We start from the raw sequence: 15,082 nt of genomic DNA, 5'->3' as shown, positions 1-15,082 counted from the left end.
GACTGCTTAAACACTGAGAGACACCCAAGTGAATGAATCACTTAAATCAGTTGCACACAAAATCTGCCATTTTTATTAAACTGCAAACTTTTAAGCGTTCAGTGAGAGAGTTTTTGTTTGGTTGGAATCTTTAATTGTATTTCAAATAAACAAATGAAACAGTGATGCTTAAAAAAAATAAATTATGCTTTTTATGCACAGACCATTCATTTTATTTCCCACGCATTAGAAGTCATCTGTATCTGGTTTCAATTACATTCTACTTTTAAAACATTTGACAAAGTGTGTTATTTTACATTGCATACATACATACATACATACAGCATAAGGCCTACCTGCAGCATATCATGCTGATCTATGGCCTAATATTTCAACCTCTTCCGGTGACAGGAAACACAGAAATGATATATGTGACGCACCGATATGCAGATGCAGAAGTAGACCTGCGCCCGTTCTGAAAGCACCCTGTTTCAGTTGTCATGATGGCAACTAGACTTCTGCTTCTGCTTCTCTTCTTTACAGGACATGTGTTTGCCAAAGAACCACCCGGTAAGTACATTTAAAGCCTAAGAATTCACAATGTTAAATAATAGGTGAATTATTATAATAATAATTACTGTTTTCATCTTATTTGGATGTGCCTGAGTAGTTGGTCAACGTGCTTACGGGCCTTTGGCAGATAGAATCACATTGTTTTACATTTGAATATTATGATGTGAAGCTGCTTTTCTTGTTAATTTATTTTTTATATTTCTTAGTTAATAATCCATAATAAACAAAAACCTTTACTATGTACAAAATGTATAAGCAAATTTAACTATATTTTTAATACATTTTCTAAAAATAAAACAAACATTAAGAGGAGGGAGGCACAGCATCCTTAAAATATGATTAGCCCTAAATGTTGAAAATAATCATTTTGATTACTTGTTTTATCAAATTGTTTTAAACTATCAGTTTAACACTTACTTCCTCGATTTTTCGCATTTTGTGTAAAGTCCCTTTCAACGTCATTGTGCTGCCATTTCCGCATTGGGTGTGTGTGTGTGTGTGTGTGTGTGTGTGTGTGTGTGTGTGAGAGAGAGAGAGAGAGAGAGAGAGAGAGAGAGAGAGAGAGAGAGAGAGAGAGAGAGAGAGAGAGAGAGAGAGAGAGATAGGCTATTGGTCTATTGTTAATTGAGTACGTCTCTATACTGATTTTTGGTTTTGTTTTATTTCCTTCTTTGTACTATTCTGTTTGTCTCAACCCTCTTGTGTCTCTGACAGATGTGGACTGTTTGGTGGTGCATCTGAAATATGTTCAGTGTTCCTGGAATAAGAGTGGGACTCCGGAGGTCAATTACACCTTCTATGGCTGGTTCGTAATCTGTGACATAACCCTGACAAACTCAAACCATAAAACATATGTTGGAATGTCTGAATGATCGCTGAAGCAATGTGTGTAATTCAAAATATAGTTGTATCCTTTTGTATTTGATATAAACATCTGATAGGATGTTGTACCACCAAGAAGACGATGAAGATAGAGCTGGAACTGATTGTTTTTTCAATCACTTTCCATATATGATCATGGTCTCCTTATATGATTTATTTGTTGTACCTGGTCTACCAACAGCAGATGGTTTTTTTTCTGCACCAGTTTAGTTTTTTTGTCTGTTTCCATTGCAGCATTTCCTATTATTACATATTATTAATGACCTTATTGGTGTATTCTGAATGTATTAGATGATGTTAATTTGTTAAACAATGAACATGGGTTAGGTGTAGGGTTAATCCTTGTCTCTGATTGGCCATTCCTGCTCAGAGCATATGTGATTGATGCTGTGATCACTCAGGAGTTAAGAAACCTCACAAGTTGCTTGATAAATGTTTCTTGTTCTTCACACTGAGCGAAGAGCATTTACTCTTGTATAACTGAAATAAAATAATAGTCTGATAAATACATTCCATGAGAAGAACATCACAAACTTATTATAGTGTAATATGTTTAGTTATTCCTGTCCTCAGGCTGATGGCGTATGGGCCTTTTATGTTACAACAACCTCTCAGTATTTCAGCTGGTGATTAGTTAATGATTGACTGACTTTGTTTTGTTTGTGAATGATTATATAGTTTTTTCTACACAGGTTCCATGACCGAACAGCCAAAGAGTGCACCTCCTATATGTCAGAGAACGGCATAAACACTGGATGTAACCAGCACTATGACTCCACAGACCGGTTCAAGACATTTCACATCAAACTGGTACATGGCAACAACAGCTTTAATATGAAGCATGATCTTAAAAATAAAGGTATGTTTATTTACTGGGGTGCAACATAACATTGGGAGGTACTATTCAAAATGATAAACTAATTGAAGGAGAGATGGTTTTATTTATCGAGTCTTTTTTTTTTTCACCTACTGGTGCTGCACAACTTTAATTTAACTCTATAATCTTTCTCCAGGAAATGCCAGTGTTCTGACATAAAAACAGACCATAAAAATAAATTGGCATATCTGCCCTATTACTTTGTAATTCTGTGTCACTGATTGTCGTCTGTGTTGTCTCCAGTGAAGTTTAATCCACCAGCCAACCTGACTGTCCAGAATGACTCCAACTCTAACCTGTGGTTCTACTGGAACCAGACTCTTAGAAGCTGTGTGGATAGTGAAGTTCGCTACAGGACCAATAACAAGAAGTGGGATGTATGCAGTTTGAAACATACACAATGTATAATATTTTTCATTATTTGTTTTATTTCCCACTCATTTATCCCACTTTTGCAACTCCATCTTATTGTCCACAGACTTCTAGAGTCAGTACTGGGAAGCAGGATTTCTGCATCAACTTGATCTCCAGCAATTCCCGGTATGAGCTGCAAGTGCGGAGCAAAATGGGAAATCTCTGTGGAGAGTCTATATTCTGGAGTGACTGGAGTGAGCCTGTGGTCTGGGGATCCAACAATGGCACAGGTAATATTGCAGAATTTCAGCTGCACAAAAAGCCTCTGAATCAATACTGACTTCCACTGGCAACCAATAGGAACTGCAACAATACCTACGGGAACAGTTATACGCTACAGGTTTTTCATGATTTACAGTCTTTAACAGTGTGCATATTCTGAAGAATTAGGATCTTTTGATGAATTCCAACATGAGGAATTGGAATTTTGACAATAATGAATATCGTTCCCAAACAACATCAGTTTTCAAAGCCAGAAAAGTAATTGAAGGAGCCAGTAATACTTTATCCAACACATAAAAGTTAGCCTTTAAAATTGTACAGTGTTATTTGACCAAGCAGTAAAGTTAATAAGCCCTATGAATGTATATGACTTTTTTACCAAAGCACAAAGGTGGTTTTAAGTACATGCATCTGTTGCTTTGCATGTGCACAATACCGTAAATGTACACGGTTATGAAATAACTACAATCCACTGCTCTCTCTCCCCCTCAAAGAATCTAGTCAAATGGATAATTCCATATCTGTGTGGACCCCAGTGCTGTACGCGTTGGGTGCTCTCACCCTCATCCTGCTAGTCTTGATGTTGCTGCACAATGAAAGGTGGGTGGGTCAATAATGTCACGTGAAATATTGGTAAATATAAGGTTATACTGTAGTATATTTTTCATGAATTGTGTTAGTATCAACAATATTTACCTAATCACACTGCAAAAATGGTTAAAAGACCAGTAAATGCAGGTGATGATGGGAATACAACTCACATTTTTAATATACTTTCAGTCATTTGCATGTAAAAGGTAATATTTTGAAATCAAGGAACAGTATTATTGTGTAATTATATCATCACAAGATGCCAGTGACATGTTTTATGCCAAACGTGAGGTCAAGTACAAGGGCCTGCAGACAAGAAAAATTGAATCAATCACTTGACAGGAACAAAAGTAGATGAACTGTTCTTGATAAAATCATCTAAGAGTGAAAATATCTCCCATACAGGATCAGGATCATCCTTATCCCTGTGGTTCCCAAGCCATCCCCGATCTTTCATGATGTCCAGGTTAGTAGCACCCAGAGCTCTGTGCTGTCTCCCTACTGCAGTCATTGAAAGAATTCAATGACAAGACTACAGTTGTTGAGATATTTCAGTCTGGACTGGATCTGCAGTGCTCATATTCAAGTGTCTCATTTAGTGGAAATGAGAGCAAAACAAATAATGCGTTTTGTTTCTGTTTAAAAGGATTGGTTTCAACTCTCCAAAGGCCTGAAAGAGAGTTCAAAGGCTAACTATAATGACCGTGCCTGCCCTGTCCGTGAGTACTGCCAGGTCTCCCAGTCCGACAGCGAGAGCTCCGACAGCTCCATGTTCTCCGTCACCACCGACCAAACCGACTGCTCTGTGTCGGTCCCTGTGGACAAGTCAGACATGTCTACCCCCTGCTCCTCTTCCACCTTCACAGTCTCATCTGAGGAGGAAGAGCAAGTTCTCGTTTAAGAGGAATCTCAGTCAGGGTTGAGTTTCCCGAAACTTCACAATCCAGACCAACTTATACAAACACATCTCCTGGATGGTTGCAAATTGATCAGTTATGTATGTCCTCATATCTGCTCAAGGCACTTAAAAACAATTGAATCAATTATGAATTGAAAATGAATGAATCAAAGCTATTAACATTAAAAATATTAAGGACTTTAGTGCGATGAGGCTTTTTAATTACCTTTGATGCAGTATCAATATTTGTATAGTTTCAGCATCAGTGTATTTGTTTTTTCTAAAAGAAAAAAATTATTATTCTAGCATGTGAATAGTTTTAATATCTGGTATTTCAGTTTGATGTTTTATTCTTCGACCTAAATTGAGCTCGACAATATGGTTTTGAATATGTATATTGATATACAAATTATTTTAGCATGTTAATAGTTTTAATTTCACGTATTTCATTTGATCATAACTTGTGGCTACATAGAGACAGTACCAGTCAGAGACAAGCTAAAATAGCTTTGGATTGTCTATGTCAAAAAAGCCAAGGTTGGGTTTTCCTAAACTTTACAATCCAGATCTTCTTATACTGACACATCTTCTGCATGACTACAAGGGTCAGAAAATGGATTAATGATGTATGTATATTTACCTACACAGAGTTTTGCCTTTATCGGAGGTCTATATATTTGACTGCACTAGGAGAACATAGTGGAAGTTCCCCTCACATATCAAACAAAGGGCATTTAAAACATCCACTTCCTCTAATCCCTTTTGCTTTTGCGTCAAGCATCAAGTTTTCTGGGAACTTTGATTTTTTATTCTTCTGCCTAAACTGAGCTTGGCAATATGGTATTGTATATGCATATTGATATATAAAACATGCATGAATCATAAAATGTGTATCCAAACAGACTAGTTTATATACTGCACTAGGAATATGATATCCACTGTATCCACTCACTGGTAATATGATGGTATTTGAGATAGGACTATTGATATTTGTGTAAAGTACTGACAAAAAACATGGACAATTTTTAATGTCCATTCATTTATCCATTCATTGTTCACTCACTCAGCCAGTAAAATGACCAGTTAGGTACCTTAAGTCGTAACTCTTGGCTTTATTAATATTTCAAAAATAATAATTGACAATTACAAATAATCACTTACTAATGCTATATCTTCAACTTTGGGTTTAGCAAGTCTAACAAAAAAACCCTTTCACCATGACACCTTGGTGGATGCTTTGTCTTTTTTTTTTAGCGAGCTAGAAAATGTTCAGACCAAAGTCTATTTTTAAACAACTTGTTATTATATTCCAACTTATTAACTGATGATTACATTTATAACTGCATTATTCCAAAATAGATAAACAAACAAAAAGGGCATTTTCTTTGTCTTATTATTAAGGTCTTCCAATTGATCTTAAATGTTCATCCAAACAGATTAGTTTATATACTGCACTAGGAATATAATATCCACTCTACAGACTCTTGCACTGGCCAGTTCAAGGCCAATGTTTAAATATTTTTGATGTGTCCCTCACTTTGATTATGTCCGAAAAAAAGTTACTTATATTTGGAGAAAATCCCAATATTTTGTGCAAAAAGACCTCATTGGTAATGTGAGCATTAGTAAATAATTAATAATTAATAAAGCCATTAGTTACTAAAACGTATTTAGTCATATCAATATCACAATAGTTTCATCCCAGCCTCATAACTTTTATATTATATTTTAATCACTGTTAGAATTTTACATTAATAGGCTATCTTTATATATATATAGTACTTTTTTTTTTTTCATTTTTGTAACCTACTTACTTTACATTTCACTGTTTTCTGTCATTATACCAAGGCTGACTTTGCAGTGTACTCTTTTACTGTACTTAATCAATAAATATATAATTCAACCAAATCCAAAACATCCCACATGTCACATTAATTGCACCACCGCACTACCGACTGACACCGGTGATGCCCGACCGTCCGTTAGAGGGAGCGCGAAGTGTCCCACAGAGTACGGAACTGAGTCAACGCATTTTTCAGATTCTAGAAGGGAAGGGCGCAGGGCGGCTGGCCCCCGCAACAACGGAGAAGATACGAGTCAGCTACTTCCTTAGCTGAACCGACCAGCGCGATCAATTGATGTCTTCAGATGAGATTTTAAGACTTTTAACGTGCATTTAGTTGGTTTGACGCTCATTCGTCCGTTTTGGTCGTCCGTTTACGATTCGCAAGCCGACAACATGTCAGAGCCGTCGGTGGCCGACACTCGCCGGTTGAATTCTAAGCCACAGGACCTGACGGATGCTTACGGTCCCCCCAGCAATTTTCTGGAAATAGACGTTTACGATCCACAAACCAATGGAGTCGGACGAAACCGTTTCACAACTTACGAAGTTCGCATGCGGGTAGGTGTTCGTGCTGCATGCCGAAGAAGGAGAAAGAAAAAAAAAGAAACAAACAAACAAACAAAACACACACACACATCTTGTTGCGGCGTTAGCTTTTTTTTTTTTTTATTCGCTAAGCTAAGTGGTAATTACAGTGTTGTTGCTAGCCAGTTAGCATGTTTAGCAGTCAACACGGGGAACCGGGAGGAGGAGGAGGAGGAGGGGGGAGGAGGTTGTGACGTTCGGGGCCTGGAGTGGCCCAAGATGGCGCGCCAGTAAAAATCAAGTACCGGGGATTGTCAGCGGCCTTGCCTGTGGGTCTTTTTTTTTTTTTTTTCTCCAGAGCTTGCAGCGTTAAGTAAGAAGTTACACTGTACATAGTGGAAGGGTATTTACAGTGTAAAGCCACGCTGCTGGTGTGGAGTTAACGTTATGGTTAAATGTCTTTTTAAAGTAATTGTTATGTAAATTAAACATTACGACAACAACCGGAGAGAAATTAGAGACTCCTGACAGACACAGGGAAGCTAACCGTTACTTGCACTTAAGACTTTACCTGTCAATAAATCAGGACTAGCTAATTAAACATTGTCTGTCTGTGTGTGTAACGCAAAATACGTTTGTTAACCAACATAAAAAAAAATGCTTATAAACTATTTTACTGTTTCTGTAAACGTATAAGAAGAGTAACGTTAAGCTACAATGCTATGTAGCTAAATGAGGAATGCTAACAATGTCGGTGGTTTCTTTTTTTTGGTTTTTTTTTTTATGGGAACAGGAGAAATTATATTTTACTATAAGTTTACTGTAAGTTTGATTCACCAGGCGTCTTTATTATCTTCATTATCTGATACTAGTGTGAATGATAGGAGTAACTTCCTGGTCTCATTTTCTGGCAGTTGAGCTTGTGTAAGAGTGAGGTGCAAAAAAAAAAAATCCCTGACACAGCTTGCTAAGTTTTAAAGACAACATTTTCAGGAAGCTTATGCTAACACTGTAATTGCGTAATTGCAGCTTGCCTTGACTGGAAGTCCTTTATATCTGAGGCGTCTCCTGGGAGAGTTTGCACATCATTATCAGTATTAAAAAGAAGTCACTTCTTCATCCTAACATACACTGTGTGATAGTTTATTGGATTAGAAGTGGGGTTAATTAGTTTGCATTTGCATATCCCAATTGTGCTGTCTCACAACTACAGACAACCCTGAACAAACCAGATCAGTCTAGTTACCAATCTTCACTGAAAAGCATTGTTTCATTACCTCCCACTCACTGTCTGCAGACCGTCCACAGCAGTGAATCATGCAACAGGATCCCCCTTTCACGAACTGCTGAAACACTGAGCGGATACGCTAGTGAATAAATCACTTAAATCAGTTGCACACAAAATCTGCCATTTTCACTAGACTGCAAACTTTTCAGCGTTCAGTGAGGGCGGTTTTGTTTGGTGGGCATCTTTAATTGTATTTCTTATAAACACATGAAACAGTAAGGTCACACTTTTTATGCACAGACCATTCATTAAATTTTCCACACATTAGAAGTCTTCTATAGTGATTTCTGGCCAGATAGAATTAGCGTTAAAGGTCCTGTTTGTTTTCATTGGTGTTGAATGACCTGAAAATAAGAAGCATTATGTTTTTGTTACTTTAGAACGAGACATTTTTAATCTACAGGTGCCACTGGTTGCCTTCCATGGAGGCCGCCACGTTTACTGTAACCCAGAATGGACAAACCAAACACCGGCTCTAGATGGGGTATATTTTTCAGGCATTTTGCAGCTACTGTAGTTTGTACTTTTTGCTTGGAAGGGGAAGATGAAGTTAGGGAGTTGTAATCTGCAACTACACCGCTAGATGCCACTAAATCTTACACACTATGTCCTTAAGTTAATCTATAAATTGATTTACAGAAAATTAACTGAAAGAAGGGATTCCAGTTTGAGAATTTGTTTGCTTTTCTCTTTCTTCAAATTATTGTGAATTGAATATCTTTGGGCTTTGGACTGTTGATAGGACATAACAAGCAATTTGAAAAGCTTGGGCTCTGGCAATTTGTCATTACTGATTTTTAACAATTAATCAATCGGCCATAAAATAATGGACCACCACAGATACAATGTAGAGGTTTACACAGAAAAATAACTTAGTTCTCACCTCAAAGTCGAATTGTTGACTTTCATACCAGTTTAGTCACATTACGGCCCTAAGAGATCACGCAGTTGTCTCTCAGTACCTTAAGCACTCATCATAGTTGCCAATTGTTCAGCAGACCTTCTTCTCACTTTTCAGCTGTGACCAAGTGCAAATGATTGAATGTAGAATAAATCCATTGCTGTTTTGTCCGCCCTCCCCTTTTCTTCTCTGTGTAGACAAACCTTCCCATTTTTAAACTGAAGGATTCCTGTGTGAGAAGAAGATACAGTGACTTTGAGTGGTTAAAGAATGAGCTGGAAAGAGACAGTAAGGTGAGTGAGCAATAATGGTAAGTTTCACAGCTAATGAATGAAGCAAGCTGGCTGGTGCAAACTAATAGTTAGCAAGATCTGATAATTGACAATGTTAGTGTCACAGGTGGAGAAATATAACCCCACATAGATTAACACATAAGCAGTAGCATTACACTGTATGTTTTGTCTTCCGTATTGATGAAACAAATGCAAGTTTTGTAGTGTCCTCCTTAATAACTGTGTTGGATTAGTTGGCAGTCTCTTTTCCATTTCATATTTTGGTGGCATGTTTTTCATCTTTCCTATCACTTGTGTTGACCCCTGACACCTTCAGATTGTAGTACCATCTCTGCCGGGCAAAGCCCTGAAGAGACAGTTGCCATTCCGCGGAGATGAGGGCCTTTTTGAGGAGTCCTTCATTGAGGAGCGGCGAATGGGCTTGGAGCAGTTCATCAACAGGTCAGTCAATTCAACAGCCCAAGTTAAAATACATAGTTTGTGTTTTCACATTTGTCACATAAGAATGTTAATTTAGAAATAATGAGTTTATACATACCGTAATTTTCGGACTATAAGTCGCGCCTGAATATAAGCCGCAGCAGCTAAATTGAATGATGTGTACATATATAAGCCGCACTGGACTATAAGCCGCAGGTGTTTTAATGTTTAATTACCATTTGTAAGGGTTCGTGTACAGAGGGGATTGTCGGGAAAGAGATGGCTGCTTGAGGAAGCTGCCATTTATTAACATTTCAACAAACAATTTGCATAACGTATTCAAGTGTTACCATTTAGTGCAATAGTAGCTACAGAACATATACTGTGCTGTGTAAACTGTACTGTATCACATAGCGTTTCAGACACACAATGTCTGTCTGTCTTGCTCTCGTTCTGTCTCTCGTACCACTCTCGGTTCCACTTTTACTTTTGCGCGCTACCTGTCTCACTCTTTTCCGGCCTCCAGCTTTTCCTGCTGGAGCCCGCCGCTTGAAGTGGGGGGCGCGGACCAGTCATAGAGCCCATAGAGTTAAAGTTAGTGGTCTGTAACCTGTAAAATCCATAGATTTAGGAGGTCCCCTAGTGGCCGTTAGCTGTAAAAATCCATAGATTAGCCGCACCGTTATATAAGCCGCAGGGTCGAAAAATGGGGAAAAAAGGCGCGGTTTATAGTCAGAAAATTACGGTAATCAGTGTCATAATCCACATAATCCTCAATTGCATTTCACCAGCCTCCATGAAAAGCATTTAAAATAAGCAACTTTTGTCTGTTTGTGTGTCTGTTTGTGTAGAATTGCAGGTCACCCCTTGGCCCAGAACGAGCGTTGTCTTCACATGTTTCTGCAGGAGGAAACCATTGACCGTAACTACATTCCTGGCAAAGTACGACACTAGGGTTATTGAGGGAGGTCGGCAGGTGGGGGTTAAACTCTGGGGTGTAGGTTTGGACTTTCTCTTGCCTTTCTCCTCCCTCCTATCTTCTCTTAATCTCTCTTTCTGTCTTTCTGCTTTATCTCTCTGTCTCTCTCTCTCTCTTTCTCTCTGTGTATATCATTGTAAAATCATATTTACCTTATCTTGGAGTTAAAGTATGTTCTTACTACTATATACTACTATACATCAGGACATGTTGATAATGTTTGAAACAGCTCTGTGATGCCTCTCTTCCCTGTGCATTTGTTTTATAATTGTACAATAAGGAAAGAACCCCTTAGTAGTTGTGATTGTAATATCGTGAAGATTTGGCTCTTAAGGCCTTTACACACCAGGGATGAGACGAAATCCTCTCCTACAAATATGTCCTATCAATACTATTTGCGACCTAAAATTAAATCCACACGCACTTCCCACGCTCCAAAAAGAACAGGGACTGGTGGAAAAATGGGAGCAGCTTGCAGTCTGGTCTGTTAAGATGTATTAATACGTTAAAACGCCAAAGTCAAACAAGACAAACTAGTCGATGCAGCCGTAGACCAGCAACTCCCATGTTAATCGATGTAAAATGATGGCTTCAGTCCCCGATCTTTATCATCTTTGTGATATGATACAGGGTGATGGTGGTGCAAAAGCTTAGGAAAATCAACCCAGATCTGAAAAACTGATGTTGCTTTTTCCCTGTGTAATATTTGCATTCTGTTAGAAAGCACTCATGGCAAACAGTTAAAAAATATATATTTATGTCCGAATTTATCGCACGCAAGCACCCCCAGTGTGTGTAGCCCTTAAATCACAATTTTCAGGAATTAAAATAATGTGTGATGCATTCAGTCTTTCCCTGACGAGTGTCATATATTTATGATTGTAATATAATGTGAATAAAGTAGAATAATGTCACAACATGTGTGTTGGCACTAATGTGTACCATAGGAATACATGCAGACTGTAAATGAGAGTACTGATCCTGTTTTGTTCTCTTTGTTTTTGTTGTTCTTTTAGGTATGAATGAAGTAAGTTTGCTTTATTTTATCCTGTTTCAAGAACTTTCTGGAAGTTAAAGGAGGTTGCATGGGCACTGTAAAGACCAAAGGCGATAGTTCACAAATACTTGAGGAAAACAATGTTATAAATGTGTATATATATATATATATATATATATATATATATATATATATATAATCACAAAATAGATCTGACTGTAATCTGTGCCACACATAGTCCCCCCCCCCCCCAAGAAAAATTATGTAGTGATCATGGAGTGTTGCAAAGGAAAGAACATCCTGCAAGCCAGTTTTGCATGTAGAGAAAATTGATTATAAAATCTGATTCGCAGTTGGAATATTTGAATTGGTTGGTAATGAGTGCACTGCAGGTAATCAGCTGTGCTTCAAAAACTGGCTTCCAACACAAATCTCCACCAGTGTTTTTAGTTATGTGAACTATTGTTTAATGGGAATAAGTACTGTACATCACCAATGACTAGAGCTCTTTTTGAAACATTTCTTTCCAAACTAATTGATACATGATCGACCGCACTAATCACTGGCTGCATGGCAAACTTGCACGCTTTCTTTGCAATATATACTGTGTGTCAGTCTTGCTGACAATTTATTTTCTTGCCTCTGATCACCATCATGTTGTTCAGTCTGTTGATTCAGATCTTTATTTCCCTAAAAATTCTGTTTTTCAGACTTGGATGTCTGAAAAACAAAGCAGTTAGTCAGTAAGTAAATATTGATGTGTCCTGCATTTTCGTGTTCAGATTATGCCTGTCTCTTGCATCTGAGTCTACCAACAATGTCTACAGTTCATTAGACATAGTTTGTGTCTAATGAACCAAACTGGTTGAATTTAGTGTCCATGCACTCTGTTGCAATAAAAAACCAAAAAAACATTCCACTTACTACATAGTATGGCATATCTTTGCAAAGAAATTGACACGACACATTAGTGATACAAAGATCTTCACTGCATGATGCTTATTGGTAAAGTCTGGTGTGCAATTACCCCTCAGCTGACACCATGTCATGAACACTGCATGTGGCCCCCGTGTAATGCACCATGCTTAGTTCGTATTAGAGCTGCCATCATGTCTTTTACCTGCCTGCCTGATTGAATGAGAGTGAAGTTACATTTCCGTCCAGAAAGTGTAGTCAATCTAAGTACATTGATAGAGGCAAAGATCTGTTTGAGAAATGGGTTTACTATGGTTTGAGTAATGGCCTGCACTCCACCTCCTGGCTAAATTTAAAAATGTAATTGAAACAAACAAAGAGCAGAAGTCAGTGTGTCCAGTTTTATTCCAGGAATTAATAACAATTGTGTGGTGCTTTATGAATGAGTTTGCCATTACAGAAAAAAACACATACTTGAAATAATTTTAGTGCCCACAGTGTTGCAACTCTGTATAATTTCTTTGACTGTTTGTAGACTCTAATGCCCAAATGCCTCCTCTAACAAGAAAATGCATAGATTCCTACATACATAGAAAGTCTGAAAGTGTATGAAACATGCATTTGAACAGTATGGGCCCACAGTCATTTCTAAATATTGTGATATATTCTGGGAATAATATCATAATATTGTGTCATTACATTAGCCAGTGCATCAGTAGATTCTGTTCAATGAGACTCAGCATTGATCCATTTTAAAGCTTGAACATGTCTGTATATTATTTCTCATTGTTTACTGTCTCTCTTTCTCTCTTTTATTGCAAAGACAATGCAGACCGCTGCACCTGCCCCATGTACATTTATTTCTACATCACGTCATTTAAAAAGCTGGTGGAAATGTGAGAACTGATAAGTATCGACGGTGTAGGAAAAAACACAACTATTGCTCCTGGACAGAACTAAGAGATCCAATCTATAAATTGTTTGATGTTGTGTCTTTATTCAGTCATTCCACTTACTGTACGTACATTATTTTGATTCAGTAATCAGCGGAAAAAAAGGTTTCCATATATCCTTTTGTCATTTTGTCATAGCTAGATTTTTTTTTTTTTTTTTACAATGATTGTTTTCTATATGTTTTTTTTTTTATTTTTAAATTGATTTGATCAACTTTAAAATGAGGGTAATTTCCTGCTTTGATTAGAGTTTTCTTTTGCTAGCAGAGATGGGATTATAATGATAACCTCCCAAAGTCGAGCAACATGTAGCATCATGAAAAAGACAGTGACGTGTCATTCCAGTCAATATATTTCCCCCTGTTATACATTCTGGATTCATGCTCTTAGACAGGATTGTTTCATGATTAATTGTTTTAACTCTGCTGTCTTAGTTACATCATCATGTCTATACTTTGGCTGTGTGTTGTCAAATCAGCTATTGGGAATGTTAAGTTAGGTAAATAACCATATCTAAGCACTGTGACAAGAGGTTCATTATATGAACAATATTTCATTGTTTAAAGGCGTAATCAGCATCTGGTTTCTTGATCTGAAATAAGGCTTATTCTGCGCTTATTTTCAGCCGGTTAATTCTTTCTATCAATATTATTGTGATGTGTATTAATACATGTTATCATTGCAGTTCCACTATGGGTGACGAGGAACTTCCTTGTTAATTCTGTCCACCAATTAAATTTCCTGCTGCCTGCTGTGTCGTGTCTACATGTCTCTTTTCAGTTTTAAAGAGGAGAAGTAGAAGCAAAATCACTAAAAACTCACCTTATAGTTTTAGATCAGAGAGTCACGGAAGCTGGATGAATGGCCGCAGATTGGCAGATGATCTGTTGAACACTTTTGGAGGAAAGTGTGCAATTTTTGTAAATTGTCTAAAACCTGTTGCCTGTTTAATGAGGGAACTGAAAACGATTGGTGTGGTGAGACTTAAATCTCACTTTGTGAAAAAGCAAGGCCAGTCCCAGTATTATTTATGTTTTAATGCTCTTCTCTCTCCATATGTCAAACTAATATAACAGTGTTAAACTAGTATAACGTGTTTTTCCATGCAGAAAGTGTTGCGTATTTCCCACTTCCAGTGTTTCAAATGTGAGGATTTTATTTATTTAATTTTTTTTTTTGTCATACATAATTGTAAATTGACCAGCTTTGGGTTTTGAACTGTTGGTTGGATAAAAAAAATAATAATAATTTTAAGACACCAGCTTCAGGTCTGGGAATTTATAATGAGCATTTTCACTACTTTCTGGCCAATATTAATTCAAGAATGAAGAAAATTGACCAACAAATTATTTGCTAATGAAAATAACTATATTGCAAAGGAAGGCTACAATAAGGTATAAATTGGAAGTAAGAAAAAATAAGACCTTCTAGCGTGCCATCAGCCAAAAAAATAATCACAATCCTCTCCATCTTTTTTTCTGACCCCCTCTTTCCCCTGAATAATTTCTGTACAGTCCCAAAAAAATTAA

At 37.3% G+C, this 15,082-nt stretch overlaps 2 protein-coding genes across 3 annotated transcripts; both read left to right on the top strand.

Moving 5' to 3' along the window:
• The first annotated feature begins 410 nt into the window (after positions 1-410).
• LOC127363400 (cytokine receptor common subunit gamma) lies at positions 411-6,351 on the top strand. The gene is made up of 8 exons (XM_051399771.1): positions 411-549; positions 1,267-1,357; positions 2,127-2,293; positions 2,555-2,688; positions 2,790-2,955; positions 3,442-3,547; positions 3,944-4,004; positions 4,185-6,351. The coding sequence occupies exons 1-8, from the start codon at positions 480-482 to the stop codon at positions 4,437-4,439; spliced, it is 1,050 nt and encodes a 349-aa protein (XP_051255731.1). The 5' UTR covers positions 411-479; the 3' UTR covers positions 4,440-6,351.
• A 112-nt stretch (positions 6,352-6,463) lies between these two features.
• snx12 (sorting nexin 12) lies at positions 6,464-14,307 on the top strand. 2 transcript variants are annotated; one of them, XM_051399773.1, is made up of 6 exons: positions 6,464-6,840; positions 9,194-9,289; positions 9,606-9,730; positions 10,561-10,651; positions 11,705-11,715; positions 13,424-14,307. In XM_051399773.1, the coding sequence occupies exons 1-5, from the start codon at positions 6,676-6,678 to the stop codon at positions 11,708-11,710; spliced, it is 483 nt and encodes a 160-aa protein (XP_051255733.1). In that variant the 5' UTR covers positions 6,464-6,675; the 3' UTR covers positions 11,711-11,715; positions 13,424-14,307. The 2 variants fall into 2 exon arrangements, with proteins under 2 accessions (XP_051255733.1, XP_051255732.1); XM_051399772.1 differs by lacking the exons at positions 11,705-11,715; positions 13,424-14,307 and having other exon boundaries at positions 10,561-11,605.
• Positions 14,308-15,082: the final 775 nt, after the last annotated feature.

This window comes from Dicentrarchus labrax, unplaced genomic scaffold (assembly GCF_905237075.1).
Source record: "Dicentrarchus labrax unplaced genomic scaffold, dlabrax2021, whole genome shotgun sequence".
In the NCBI taxonomy this organism is placed as follows: domain Eukaryota; kingdom Metazoa; phylum Chordata; class Actinopteri; family Moronidae; genus Dicentrarchus; species Dicentrarchus labrax.
Note: the sequence above shows the minus strand (reverse complement) of the source record. Positions and strands in the feature narration are given on the sequence as shown.